This window comes from Haliaeetus leucocephalus, unplaced genomic scaffold (assembly GCF_000737465.1).
Source record: "Haliaeetus leucocephalus isolate CR32 unplaced genomic scaffold, Haliaeetus_leucocephalus-4.0 Scaffold555, whole genome shotgun sequence".
NCBI lineage: Eukaryota > Metazoa > Chordata > Aves > Accipitriformes > Accipitridae > Haliaeetus > Haliaeetus leucocephalus.
In genome coordinates, this window is record NW_010972991.1 from 17,398,795 (window position 1) to 17,414,664 (window position 15,870).

At 40.8% G+C, this 15,870-nt stretch overlaps 1 protein-coding gene across 1 annotated transcript in view; it reads right to left on the reverse strand.

Moving 5' to 3' along the window:
- The window catches only part of GRHL2 (grainyhead-like 2 (Drosophila)), a 64,904-nt gene that overhangs the window by 33,037 nt on the left and 15,997 nt on the right, over window positions 1-15,870 (reverse strand). Inside the window, exons 4-7 of the mRNA XM_010577136.1 lie at window positions 14,775-15,159; window positions 11,554-11,606; window positions 7,884-8,040; window positions 5,282-5,393 (exon numbers count right to left, since the gene is read on the reverse strand). Coding sequence (XP_010575438.1) covers window positions 5,282-5,393; window positions 7,884-8,040; window positions 11,554-11,606; window positions 14,775-15,159 — 707 coding nt within the window. The remainder of the gene's footprint in view (window positions 1-5,281; window positions 5,394-7,883; window positions 8,041-11,553; window positions 11,607-14,774; window positions 15,160-15,870) is intronic.

Below are 15,870 nucleotides of genomic sequence, written 5' to 3' on the forward strand. Positions count from 1 at the left end.
TGTTGAATTATTAATAAGCTTAATTGCAAAGAGGTAATATACTGCAACTTGAGTCTTATGCATAGTACATCACTAGCGAATGTTCTTGCAAATTAATGCTTGCTCTCAAAAAGGAATCAGTGCAACCGTAGTGGGAATGAGCGGGTGTATTCATTAGCTTGGCCAAAGAATGGCCAAAACTGGAAAATTAACTAAAAGCTATTGAAACATAAATAAATGACATTATGGTAAATCCTAAAGAAGCTTTCTAAAAACCTAAGAGCTATCATTGGAGGAAATAATCAGTAGTGTACATTCCTTGCCCAGCTGTTTCAACTTTCCCAGGAATTACTGCACTGGATGCTAGATCTCTATTAAAAAAAAAAACCAGCAAAAAACCCCCACAGAACAAAGAACCAAAAACACGAAGATCCTTTCTTCGAAGTGTGTATGATACTAAAATAGCAAACAAACAAACAAACATAAAGTATTTTTAAATTGTCCAACTACAAAATCTGCACCCTCTTCTCACTTCTTTCCAAAGGGCTGTTAATACTATCAATAAACTAGCATTTCAGAAGGAATGCAAAGCAAGAGGGAGGAAGTCTAAATTTCAAAGATGACCCAGCCCCCAGTCCCCACCATCCCCCCCCAAAAAAAAACAGTAAGGGCAAACCACCTCAGACAGACAACTTTCAGCTCTTCTTTATAATTGAAGAGAGGAACAAGCCCAGTTTTTCTCTCCCTTTGCCAGCGAGATTAACACAGTTTGTTCTTTTTGATGACAGATTAAGAGAAAGACCAGGCTTGTAACAAGGTAATATCTGCTTGATTAAAGGAACTTCCAAATTCTTCACGCAAATGCATCAACTCTCTCTGGGACATATACATTTCCTTAGAATCCCTCCAGGGCTGTAATGGCTGTAATTGGACTCAGTGCCAGAGGGCTGAGATTACGTCACGCAGCAATCTTGATCTAAATATGCCCAAATCTGTGCTTCAGAAGCATGCTGATTCTTAGCTTTGTAATCACTTACAGAAAAAGGATGGGTTTGTATTCTATAAATAAGACCCTCAAATGGTTTCAATATTCATTTCCTTTGCCCTTCTGAAAATAAACTATTGGTCCCAAAGAAATAATTTATAGGTAATAATTGTTTTAAAATAACTTATAACAAAACCACTGCTGTAAGATTTATTTAACATTTGAGATGTGCAATCAGTATACTTTTCTCTCATCTGAAATGCAGGGATATTGGCATTTCACTGGGAAAGTGAAACTGTGTGCCTGGGATACATGAATGACTTTGGATACAGTAAAAATTGATTGTTCTGACCATAGGAACAGCACGAGATATTTGGTGATGCAGCAAGTGAATATGGTGTTTGAGAGGGCTGGCAGGCTTTTCATTCCCATCATGAACTCAGATCTCCTTTCTAACTGTAGTCATTGGCTTCACTATCTAAATTCAGTGTAGGAATGCAAATGAGAAGAATTAGAAGACACATAAGTAGTTTAATATGCATGTGCACACATCCACCCACCCCTTAAATTTATGATTCACCAGAAAGTGCAACTGACTGCTGCATATGGGCGTGCTGTGTAGGTGCACTTTGGAAAGATATGAACAAGATGTCTTGTAAAGACACATGTTTTCTCCCAAAAGGCTGTCAGAACCTTGTATCCCACCTTCCCTTCCCCCAACACATGCCTCCGCTTCCTTAATTGCCATACACAAATCTCATGGAATGTCTATGTGACATGCTGTTTAAAAGCAGAAGTACATCCTATTCCCCTCAATGTACAGATAATTAAAGAGGGATCCTCAGTTGATTAAGAAAGTATTTACATCCAAGGATATTTGAAAGTTGTTAGTCTGACTACTATTTTTCCTCTTCTGCTGCTGTGAGTTACCAGAAATAGAAAATTAGGGTTTTTTTGATATGCAAGAAAATGGCTCTATAGGAATTATTTCCTCTTTTATTGGGTAAACTGCATATTAAACAATGGCAAATTTCAACACTAAACACTAGTCATCTGCATGCATTACATATTGTTGTAGTAGTTTTTGTATTGTGCACATAAATAATACAAACTATCCTGCAAAAAAATATGGGCAAGACTCTGGAGCACAAATAAGCCCAATCTAAAGCTTCCACACCCACTCTTTATGTCCATGTTTGAACCTGTTCCAGTATTTGTCAAATTATGGTACTGATTCTAAATAATCAATATCTGCTGCAATCTAGTATTGTATTCTTTATTTGACAATATTTTAAAAGAAAAAGCTAGTGATCCAATGTCACTGCACAGCATTGTGGAAAAGTCAGCTTTTTTTTTCGTCACTCCTGCTAAAAACAGTGAAAGTGACTCTCTCCTTCTTCAGAAAAATCTATAACAGCACATAGCCTAAATTCTGGAAAACACCTTTCCTTCTTGCTTAATAAGTGTCAAGTCCTCGAGTTTATTCCTGAAGCACTGAGGACTTGCTTACATGTAAGTACATGCTTGTCCTACTAGTATCAATACATCTTCAGACCCAGTACTGCATCTAATGCATTCAACCATCCTTCCTCCCAGGAGGTTCACCAGCCAGTACACAAAACAAATTAAAGCAGTGACCCCTGCATGTCTGGAGTGCAGCAACAAGTCACTCTATTTCCTCTGACCTCCAGAATATAACTGCAGGCCAGAAGGCAGGCAGACAGACCCATGCCACCATGGAAAGCAGCACAAGCAGAGTAGTCACCCCTATGTGAGGGCTGAATAACTGGACCCCAGAATTGGAACATCCCAAATTCATTTGATTTTCTGCCTGCTGTGGACCAAGTCATGCTCTAGATTAAAAGTGCATTCATAAACAATTCAAAAGGTTTCACAGATGTTAAACATATGCTACAAACATTAACGTAAAATAATATTAATCATCATAAACATCTATGGAACAGGTTACACAGATTTATGGCTATTCACAGATAGTTTTAAAGGAGCCTAATACATCATTAACCCTCTAAATACTGTTGATAGTTGGGAGTGAAATCCAAAATAAAAGTGGGGCTACCAGCAGATTGGCAGACCATGCCCTGAAGATGGGACAAATCTGATACACACCCCTGTCCTTGGCAAGCTTCTCTCACTGCCTGTTTAAATGGTTCTCCATGGTGTACCCTGGCATTTGCTAATCTCCCTCATAGACACCTAATTCTCTCTGTTAACTACACAGGACCTGGATGCTAACTCAGCATTCCTTTACAGAAGCCCTTCAAGGATGTGAATTTTTAATGTAAAGAGAAATCTTCATAGAGCCACACAATAATTTAGCTTGGAAGGGACCCCTGGAGGTTATCTGGTTCAACTCCTACCCTACTCCTACTCAAAGCAGGGCCAACTTCAAATTTGGATGAAGTTGCTCAGTTAGATCATCTGATGATAACACTGGAAGATTTTGCTAAACACAGCTTGATGCTTCTATGGGAAATGTAGCTGGGAGCCATTCTGCCGTAATAAGCCCAATATCCACAATGTAAGTCCCAAAGAAAATGAAATGTACTTCAGAACTATGGTACTTGGTAAGAGCTAAGGCCGTATTTCAGCTGTTCTCAAGAAAACACTACTGAGCAACATCTAGGTCTTTCTTCTGAAAACACTAAGGTGAACTGTGCCCTTACAGTTCTTACATCTGACAGGGAGTGCTATATCAGTAAGTCTTACTACACTAGGCTTTGCTCATGTTTGCAGTCCAAATAAAAAATAAGCGCCAGAGTGCCTCAAAAGTCAGCACAGACCTATTTAATCTCAAACTAATGGAAACACAAAAGACATTCACTTTAACACAGATAAACACACAGCTCATGCACAGCACTTGTTCTGCAGAGCGCCATTTTACAGAATATGCATCATAAGCTGACTGTTCGGGGTAAGGGGACTGAAATGTGCCAGTACACCACAAGTGCGGTGGAGTTGGAGGGTGTTGGCACTGCAATGGAACAAGCTCCTCAGCACATACCTTCGGAGGCATGAGCGTTAGCACTGCAAGCTTGTAGGGACTAGCACAAAAAAACAGGCAGCCTTCAGAAATAGCTGTGATGTTGCATACTTGCTCTTTAAACGTGTCATGATAGGAGTCATTTGGTCTGGGGTGGAGGTTTTACTGCCTTAACTACCCCAAAGGCCAAAAAAAAAAAAAAAAAAAAAAAAAAAAGGAGCTGGGGAAACAGTTCAGTCAGAGCTATCAGGATAAGACAAGAGGCAGAGAGGAGATTCAGAAAGAGCTGATTTGACCAAATACACTTGACTTTAACTAATGCCGGCCTCAGTGGAGGCTGCAGCATTTGAAAGTCAAAATGCATGAGTAAGACCACTTAGGAAACGATTCCCTGATCGCCCTGTTCAATCACCCCTGAAGTCTTGCAGTACTCTCTCCAAGTAACCCTGCTTTTTTTTCTCCCTCCTCTCTGCCCCCTCTCATTCCTGCCATTCAATGGTTTGGTTCCCTCAGGCGGTCAAAACAAGATAGACTTTGTCTGCTTTGGTCTCGCCGACTCCTTTGACTGGAATGAATCTGCTGCAGATGGCTGCATGTGTAAACTGCACGTGGGAGGGGAGAAGCGCTTGATGTCTAGACACTCCCACAGATTTCAACTTCAGGCTCCTTGGCAGCAGGTACGTGTTCTTCCTCCGCTAAAATCTCCCAAGCATGTGGATAGGGCAGTTGTGGCTGAAATGGGCTCGTAAATACCTTAGATGGGACGAACGGTAAACAGGTCTCTTAGGATAGCACACCAGAGCTTGCTTCTCCCTCCCTTCTCTCTGACACCGAGAAGACTCAAAAACTGGGGGCGTAGGAGTCCTGTGCGCTCCTTTGCAGTCACCATAATGATGGCATCTTCACTCTCAGGCTGCACTTACACATCAGATCAGCTAACATAACTGTTATGTGGGCTGCTACTGTTACTGGATCAAAGAGTGGATCAGCCTTTGAAAAACTAAAGGAAACAAAAACTCTACCACTCCTGAGGAGGTGCCTCGACTTCCCAGCAGCAGAAGGTGGAACACCATTAAGTACACATGCAAGGAGCAGCTCTTCTTTGTGACTACTGAGGACCATTCCTTCTGCATGATCCCTGTCATGCTTCATAGACCCCATAGCCCAGTCCTAGCAGGGATGAGCCATTGCTAAAAACTGTGGTACAAGCCTTGCAGCCATTGCCAATGTATCCCACCACGTCCCTATGCAAGGTACCAGAGATTTCCACATTCTGCAATCTTCCCTGAAACATTTGGAGATCCTCTTACACTCACCGATGTCAAGGACCCGCTGCTTAGCTGTGTGCTGCCGAGAATGCCAGTATTTCCAGTATTTCAGCTGTTCATCTCTGTTTTTATCCTCACTGAAAACAACCATGACCACGCTCTAAGAAAATCAACAGAACTTGCATTAGTTAACATGTAATTAACAGTCAGAAACACAAAAATTAACATCTCCCATACGCCTCTAATGCTGATCCAGTCACCACCCTCCCCCAGTACTTGGGTTGCAGAAGATTGCTGTTTTTTATTCCAGTCCAATATTGCAATGCATTTAAAATCTCAGGGCAGAAAAAAAGTAGCTCTAAATAATGCAGGGCCTGGGATTATATTCTTGATAGTCCATATAAAATTTAATCATATTCTTAGATTTAAGAAGCCTAAGTTGGCTTAAGTAAAAAGTGGTCATTTCAAAGTCAGAGGATCCCCAATTCCAATACTGATCCAAGTCCAGTCTAAGTGTTGGAGTTCAGATTCCTTGTCACTCTGGAAGATGACATTACACTGTAAAGGGACATGTTGTTACGAAGCTTAGGCTTACTGGCTAAAGGCAGGACATTTTCAGTTTTAGCGTATAGTCCAGATACCCTTCTCAGGAGCAGGACTCTTGCATACGTGTATTTAATGACAAATTCAGTGTGACTATTTACTGGGATTTGCCGAGCTTTTCAGTTCAAGTTCTGAATTCCCTTTGTTAAACTGTGTGATTCAAAGGAAACAGATTGAAACTTTATGCAAAACTTCACATAAGTAACAAAGGCTTTTTAAAAAAGGCCTGCTGTAGGCAAGCAAAACAAAAACACAAAACAATGAAAAATGCTCATACTAGGTAAACTGAAGTGAATAAAAATCACAGAGGAAAAAAATTCACTTTTAAATATCCTCTTTTGTTTCCATTCTTTAACCCTGAGTCACAAAGCTCATAAAACACCAACAAGCTGTTTCAGAAGCCGAGAAGCTGGATCACGACTGATTCATGTTCACCACCATAACCCTTCACATGCTCTCTGACCTTCTCCATTCCACCTATAAAAGCCAAACATCGTCACTGCTTCTTCCATGTCTAGCTACTGCATGAGCACAAGGCAGTACATGCTGTGCATGAGTCCTGAGTTATGCATATGCATACTGGCTGGCTGTCAGGTATGTGCTAGCTGGCCAGCTGATGCACTAACCAGAACTGGCAGCGCAGACTGTAGCTTTTGCACCAGGGACAGCATTAATCTTTTTCCTCTGTGAAGCATTTACATGGAACTTGTAGAGGTTTAATACCTTCAAAACCTCTTGCCCGTCTGTCAGGTTTGGATGGAATTGGCAATAAATTCAACAGTTGTTTGGCTGGGGGCCTGGCAAACAGAACATGATCATGAAGGTTGCATTTGGTTTCACAATCTTCTGTAAACTGTAGGTCCTCCAAAAGAAATGGTCTCATCTCTCCTTTACAATGTCCACCCTTCTGCTGCCACAGCTTCAAAACTCATTTGGCTGTGCAGTGAATCAGACTTAGGAGGACTGGTTTTCAGCAAGACCAGTGAGCTCCTGACTCCCGTTTCAGCTGTATAAGTGCTAGAGCTGGCAGCACAAAGGGGGAAGGAATGGGTGGGTGGCAGGGAGAGAGACTTTTCAGCAGCATAGAAGTCTTACATCAGCTTCAGCCAACAACAAAACGCCATCATCAGCCTCATGTCCTTAAGAAACCAGGCTAAAAATTAACTGCTATTCAGGTTTACAAATCATTGCCTCTCTTTCCGAAGAGTCTCCCTAAACTTCATGTATGATAGAAACATATAGTTGTTGTCTGCTTCACTGCTCATGTTGACTTTCATTGGTTCCTACGACTAAAGTCACTATGTTTTTAGAGTACATTTATTTGGATGGAAACACTTTTGCAGCCTCATACATATGCAGCCCTTCCAGCTTCAGGGTGAAATTTCCAGGGCAGCAACTTTGAGGCTTGTTGTTCATTCCAAGGTTACTGGGTTAGGATTTGCTTACTCAAAAATATTACCAGGAAAATCAGGAGGCCTGTTCACCAGGCAGATGTTGCTGAATACCCAAGCTCCAGTTCTACCCATGGAATCTAAGATGGAAATCATCCATTTGGTCATACTTCTGGGTGAATATCAAGTGAAAGCTCACACTTATATGATGTGAGTGGTTTAAAATTTATGCCGCAAAGGATGGCTTCAACTCTTCACATTTTATCTGAAATGCACTAGAAAGCATCCCCTGAAGTGCAAGAGTGAGTCAAGATGGACTTATATAGTAGATGTAGCAGTTCTCTGATTTTTTTCTTTAATTACGGCAATGATAAGTTCACCAATGTCAAGTGCAATATCTGGGCAATTACTATTCTGCCAAACCATTAACTGCACAGATACGTATATAATTAACTTGTAAGATCACACTTGGAAAAAAATGGACCCAGAAATATTTGAGACCACCATCATTATTACTCTCCCACTTTTACATTGGGCATAAGGGTAAGCTTGCTCTGTCCTCTCTCACAAGAAGAAAAATTATTAAAAACCAACCAACCACAACTACATTTATCTGCAGAAATCCTTTCCCCTCTAGGAAAGAAATTGAACTATACCCTGACTTTGCTGATGGGATGCCGGAAACATTTGTTGTCCCCCGTCTCGCTCAGGGTGATGGCGTAGAACTGTCCTTTGTTCAAGTAGGTCATGGGCCCCTCCCCTTGCTTTTGACGCAGAGATTTGGTAGCTTCTAGCGTATACTGAAAAGTGCTGCTGAAAAGACAGGGAGAAAAACACCAACAAAATCCATATAACTTTCTCCTTTTCTCTTTGTCCCCATTTATTACTTATTTCATGCATTGTATAAGCAAGGCATAAGACACTAATAGTAAAATTCCAGGAAAACATCACACAGGTATTTAAAAATGCATTTTCTTCTTTCAAGTTCATCAGATCTGACAATCAAGCATAAAAGTATCTGGACTGTAAGTCTCTTGCATCAAAGGCTACATCTCTACTTTCTCTGAAAAGAACCATCATGAAGTACAAGACTATGTACCCCGCAGTGAGAGTGTCAAATACCAGGGGGGAATTCAGTATGATTTGTAGAAAATCAGCTACCTCCACAGACATTTAAACTTAGAAGTGTCACAGAAAGAGAAATTAAAAAAAAACCAAAACCAAAACCAAAAAAAGCCAAAACCCAGAATAAAACTGGTTGCAAAAGATGGACACAGACTGGAAAGTCCAACTGCTACTTTCAGCACGCTGGAGAAAAGGAATACAACTAGAAGGGACAGTAGGTTCATTTGTTTAAAGACAACATGCAGCCAAGGTTTTTACAAGCCTTCTTTTCAAAATTAATCAGACAGAACAAAGTACCTACATTTAGTTGTATCTGCAATCGAGTAACCTCCCTTTAGAAAAAGACAAAAATTAGAGAAAAAGATAGTTTGCTCTTGTGTTGGAAGTTAGATTTTAGAAAAGACCCTCCCCTTCACAGGAGAACTTTCCACCTTTAAAGCAGTTCTCAAACCATGAAAAGTTAAAGCTCCATTAACTAGTGAACTGTTAGCCGAACACAGTTCTCACAGAGCCTCTTCCAGCCGCCTCTTCCAACAACGGGCTTGAACAATAATCCAATAAAAATATGCCTGCAGCTCCTCACATTCTCTTAAATGAAAAATAATGTTAACCTTGCAGAATAAACCTTCTCGTCAAACTGCATTTGGTCACCACAGGAAGCTTAATGCAAGGAGTCACTTGCAGGATGTCCTCACAAATTGGAGATACAGGGGAAGCATTTTCACAAAAGTCCTAATTCAGCTAAGTATTCAAGCAGTGCTGAATTAGAACCAAAAGGACGAATATGTTGGTCCAAAACACCAGTGTACCCTAAAATTTCTCATTCGAGCAAATACTCTGGATCATCGTAACACTGCCATAGCAATCTGGAAATAAGGGGAAGACAAAAACATTTTTAACTATCCAATGGGGGAAAAAAAAAAAATCACTAAAATGCATGAATAATAATAATATTTAAATCCTCACTTGAAAAGAAGGTAGAAGAAAAAAAAGAACCTGATCCACTGCCTTTCCATCCAAAGGAAGAAGTTTCAGACAGTTGAGTACCAATTATTTAGCTTAGCATCAATCATTCAGTCAAATGAAGACAATTTCTAAGTGTTTCTTAGCTTATAAATGGAAATCCAGTCATTTTTCTAGTTGCTTAAAAGTTACAAATCAAAGCAAAACTAAGGTAAAAAGCAAACACTAACCTATACCTATCCAAACCACAGATGGCAGAACCAGCGCCTCCCAACAACACAGTTGCTGCCAACACGAAGGCTCTCGAGCACAGTGGGAAGGCGGCATGAAGGGGACTGTGATCCCCTCCGCTAATGCCCACCATGGTGTGCACTGCTGCAGTCCCTCTGTCCTCTGGGCAAGGGGAACAGAGGCTCTGTTGACACTGGCAAGCTGTACGTCCCTGTCCGAGCGGACTGGAAGAGCAAGAACCACCGGTGCTGCAGACCCAGCACCCATCCTGCTGTATATGCTTGCCCTATGGACTGACTGCCAATCGTTAGTGGGGGGGGCACATCCTCTGGCTTAGTGTCACAGGAAGGGACTGCAGGTTGCACGCTGCAAGACAGCTGTGTGACACATACCAAAGCACACTGAGTGCCCTGGGAGACGCACCTCAAAACCTCCCACCAGACAGAAACCCTAATGAGGATGTGTGCTGAGAAGGGCTTAGGATGAACCAAAGTCAGACACACAGTGTCTTAACAGAGCTGCCTACACTCTGCCACGGTCTGGTCTTCTGTTTCCAAATTTTGTATGTTTCAGAAAGACATCAAAAAATGTAAATCCCAGACACACTGCACCTGGCCAATTTTGCAGTCTCTGTGTGGTACCACCTGGGAATTTTCTTCTTGATCCCAGCTGGCAATCAAAGTGTGCCCTATAGCAGGAGGATTACTATTACCCTTAAAACTTATTGCAGTCACTCAAATGATTATACTATTCTGAATCTCACCAGGAGTCTTAACTAAAGCCCTGTGTAGTCATTAAGGGATCTTCTATCAGGCTTCAAATTACTTTCATATTCACCGCTTCTTTTTTTCAATCTGAAGTTCTCATTTCTGAGCACCTATCACTTCCAGGTAACGCCCAGGAAAGATGTATTTAATTTTTCTTAGTGCGCATTTGAAGGTTTTGTTCTAACATGGACCTGGGCCACAGTATGAAAGAATGTTTGAGAATTCTTAACAATACTGATGCTTCAGGATTCAATTTTATAAATATCCGGAGTAGCAAGTGAGCAGTCTTTGCTAAATATCTGTTTCATATATACTGCCTATATAATGACTCACTTTGGAGCTCACTGCAGTTAATGATTATTTTAATATTCCTCAGAAAAAAGATCAAGCCATAAGGAACCTGCACTACAGAAGCAGTCATATGCCTACTCCAGGAAAAATACGATATGTAGGCATGTTCCTATTTCCAAAGTGAGAGCAATCTCTCAGATACAAACAGAGCTATTCACAAGCACGAAATGAAGCATCAGCTTATAAACTTAACTGATCATAGTCCTTATTAGTTGAAGTGACTCTGCAGTGTTTGCCCATTCTACGCATGCATTTTTCTGTGCTTAGGGACGACACTGTTAATTTCAAACTTCAATTTTTGAAACATTCTAAACAACTTTTTGAGATTCTTAGGGGTTTTTACATGGTTTGTAATAGATACTTTGTATTATTTTATAGGTAAACATGAAGTACCACAACAAGCAGTGTAAAAAGACAGAGGGTTTCCCAGAAAACATGCCAGGAGCAACTAGAAAACAGAAGGCAAAAATGAAGATGGGAATTCCATAAGGTTGGTGGAGCCAGTTCAACCATCCTGGACATCTGACTTGTGTACCCTGCCATCCTGAAAGGTGGAGATTTTTCCATGACCTGGCTGTCAAAGCTGTGCCCTGCTACCTGGGGGACCTCTCTTAACAGTTTTAATCTCGCATATCTCTGGGGGGGCTTCAGAGGAGTTACTAACTTAAAACAATGCTGAAGGAAGATAACAGATGAAGATATAAACTGGTCAGATATGAAAGCTAACATGCGCAGGAGACGAAGGGGAGAGTGATGCTGGGAAGCATCAAGGGAGCCCTGTAGGTGCCCCAGGGTGATGAAAGAGAGGGTGGGAAGTGGAAACAGGCAGCCTCTCCTCCATACATTCCTACGTGATGCCAGTCAACACATTTCAAAGCTTATGCCATACCTTGTTTGTTCATAAATATATTCTTCAGCCCCCACTGACACACTGCGATACTTCTGAAAAATAAAAACAACAATTAAATATAGTTTGATACAATCAAAATGCAAATGCCAACAGAAGTAGAATTATGTTTATTTAAGGACCCCTCACTTTTTGTTTTGTTTTGCTTTACTTAAAAATATGTGTGGTCAGCTGTCCTTAAGGCCTACAATGAAATGCTGACAAAAAATTACATTGTTGTACTGCTTATTTTGAACAAGAGCGGTGACACAGACTAAGAAAGTATTTTACCTTCAATGCAAGATTCTGTTTGAGCAAAACACACACTTTACCAGACGAAAGGAGACCTACAGTGACTCTTTAAAAAATGAAAACTCATCTATTAAAAAATTACATCAAGAGGTAGAATTCTGAAAAAATGAAATCTTTTCGCACAGACTAAGCAAGGATTTGTACTCTGTCTCTCTGAGCAAACAAACCCATTCATACTCTACTATGTAAGCCTTGCTGCTTCTTCTTGGCTTGCCTTTTGCCTGAAACATGTTTTTGCTGATGTCTCTTTGATTGACTGATGCATCATTACATTTAATCTCCAGGATTTCTTTTGTGATCACCAGTTAGCAATTAAAAGATGTTTTGTTTCCAGAAGTGTCAATTCGGGCAATTTTGAAAACAGTTTTTAATTTTACTTTATGCACAATTGTGCCACTACAAATATCCAGTTAAGTGCAAAGGTATTACCTACTGGTTAGGAATATTTCCTGAAGATCAAAAGTCAAGGATCCACAAGCAGTAGAATAGATAAGCTAAATATCTAAGAAATCTAACATCTGAGGGGTATTACAATAAAGATGGTCTCATATTGACATGCAAGGCACATTTTATATAAAGGCTAGAGGTTGAAATTGTCAAAAACATTTAATTTTCTTACCTATCCTTGAAAATTTTGTCAATACTATAAAGGACTAATAAATTAATCACAGCTAAATGAGAATATGAAAGATGAGAAAGGTATATTTATATAATTGTTAAGATTGTATCCAAAGAACATAGCAAGTGATTGACTGAAGTGTCTATTACCACAAGGATCTATAAAAACTCAGCACTCCTTCAGTATAACAGAACTACGTCACTCAAGAAACATTCTGAAACAATTTCTAAATACATATTCATAATGTGTTTAAAAATTGAGCAGGTATCAGAGCAAATCTACTGCAGCCAAACCCAGCCATTCTCACCAACTGAACAGGAAAACTAGTAAGAACAACTGTATCCCTACTTCAAACACTAATTTAGCACCAGCTCCTCGTTTGGTATGTTTTGACATTTTACCTTATGTTCTCCTCACACCTGCTTCACACAGCTGTCCCTACGCGACAGCACGTGGCTGGAGAAGCAGTCAGAGTGCCACAGGGGCGAAGCACACCCTGGGATTTGGGCAGTGGAGAAAAAACAAAGGGACAGGCTAAGTGTTGAGTGAGGCTGCAGCAGGGTCGGGAAGCTCCTCCTGCTCCCGTGCCACACGCACGTGAGCGTTTGGGGCGGGAAGGCCACTAATGGTGGCGCACACACACTTCACCCAGGTCACAGACAGGGACCTAGTTACAGTTGTTCAGTCTCCCTATACAGTTACTAGGGGAGGTGAAGATGGAGAGGAATGAGCGCACCTGGCAAACCATTCCACTCACTTTTGGCAATTGGATTTGACCTGCCTCTTTCTCCACAGACTGCAGAGAAAGCCTAAATGACAAGTATCATACCCTGTTATTAACCAATCATTTTAAAAACATGTAACAAAGTATTACCATTGTAACAAAATTACTGTAACATGGAGTTTGGGATGCAAGGCCACCATATCGACGTAAAATCCCTTTCTACCTCCAAGTTAAACAACTTTGCACATTGAACAGCACTCTGCACAGAGCAGACTGACTGACTGACTGGGGAGCTCTCAACAGCGCGTCCCAGAACAAACCAGCGTAATGGAATCACTCAGCTACAGCACCCCAGGGAAAGCCATGGGTATGGTACCACTGGACTCCCATAAAAAGCCATTTACCGGTAACAGTGAAAAATAGCTGAAATGTGATTTGATAATGCAGAGCAGTGTTTCTAACCCAAGGTTTGATTTTACTGATTTTTCAATGGCAAGCTAGATTTCTTCATTAGTTATTCATTTAGTTGATCTACATGCGTTCTGTAGCTGAAAATGGATTTCACCTCCAGGCGTCCTGATATATGATGCTTGCGTGGAGACAATTTACTTTTTTATACTACTCATACACAAACACACAGTAAATTTCTTATATATTCAGTCAGAGTGATTCAGCCTTAACATAGCTTGCCTTGTACTTTTGTTACATTTACAATTTCAAAGAGTTGGAGGAGAAAAATCCAAGGAGAGTTTTACCACCTAATATCTCTAATTATTTGCAGAGGTACTGTCAGCTTTAAATAATTTTTACCGTTCTACATTTCTGGCTTGTTTGTATTACTCTGCAGCAGGCAAAAGCAGCCAGAAGGTACTCACCATATTAAAGCTGACTGTATAATTACTTTGCCTCAGCGTAACTGTAAAATGGTTACAAGGTAGCTCCTTGTCTCTCTTCTCCTCCTCATTCTCCTACATAGACATGCACCCTCGTCTTTCCCTGCCTGTTAACTTTTCCATTTCCCTCTAGTCACCTAATTCCACTACTTTTTCTCACTTGCCCATATTGCAGAGTAAAGCTTAGTGCAACAGACAGCTTCTGAATAAAATACTTGGGTTCACCTAGCAGCAGAGGCTGCCACTGCTCATTTGCACTTTCAGAAGACATTAAGAATTTCCCAGTTACAAAGTGGCTGCTATTTCTTACTGTTATGAATAGGTCTGAAGGTAGATCTTGCTCACAGAAAACAAATCCTTCAAAACGGCAGCTATCCTCTACTTGACACAATATCCCAGAAGACAAAAGGTCAGTATCTATTATTCCCAGAGTTTCCAATAAACAACTTCAAAACTGTCTTCTGAAATGCCTCATGATGCTCCCCTGTAATCAGAGCACAGACTGACAGGAACACTGCAAGGAGCAGAGATTAATTTGTTGAAACAAGCATCACTGTTCTAATGGCTCTTGTGGACAGCTCAAATCTCCTTATCTTGTTTACCAGCTCAAATCTCTTTATCTTGTTTATAGCTTTTTATTGAGTTCTTGGATGCTAATGTGAGGTGAAAAACTTACTTCTGTTCCTCCATCTTTGAAGGTGTCGCTGTACGTACTGTCAGGAGTACTGCGCTGGTCATCTTTCAGATAATTTGTGTGGGGAGCAATGCTGGACACTTCGTACGGTTCAAAGATAACCCCTCGGTGCTCCTCATTCTCTCCTCTTGCATAGTGTGCTTGTGGGGTCATAAAAACAGGGGTGAACTCCTCTGCTTTAACCACAGTCACTCCAGTCCCCGTGATGGGTGTCGAGCTCCCAGAAACGTTTGTGTTGTATTCCCTTTTGGACGACTCCAGAGGATCTTGGTTCAAGGAAAGGTTAACTGGCACTGTCTTCAGGACTTGCACACGGTTCTCTCCCCCACTTAAATTACTCTGAGCTTCCGTGGCATTAAGACAATTTCTGTGAGACAAAACCAAATATGTTATGAACTGTCTTGATAAGAGTAAATCTTCTCCTTAAATAGCTTAATATTCTTAGATGCCAGGAAAGGAGATCTTTCAACTCTGATAGGCCATTGCCGTAAGAAGTAGTACATTAACAAATACTAGGCAAGACATTCTGAGGCAAGCAGAGAGGTCCAGAGCTCTTTGACACCCAGGGAAGCATAATACATTCGATTTGACCTATAACCGGTATGACTTGTTACAATAAATTCTAGGTATCCGGGGTTGCTTTTGCCTTGGCTTATAATTTGGATGCAAAATCAATCCACCAGTACAACCACCTTCAGGCACAAAATAAGCATAAAGAGTAAGGCAAGGTATGGATTACTCACAGTAGATAATTTGCATATGAAATAGGCAGAATATCAACAGCAAAATTCATACGCTGATGCCTGCTCTTTCAGGCTGTTGACAGGCCACTACTGTTTGTATAACTCTGGTACCAATGCTCTTCTGAAAGAGCAAGCCCAGGAATCCCATTGTATCAGAGTAGATCAGTAACTATAGTGGCTGCAAAGTAACCTCCAGCAGCATTCCCATGTCTACTCATGGTTGCTCTTGAAAGCAATCTGATTGCTGATAGTAGTTGCACTGACATAAAATTGTTAACTCATAAAACTTTTAGTAGGTGTAACACACTGCTTTGTTTTCAACCCAGGAGATATGT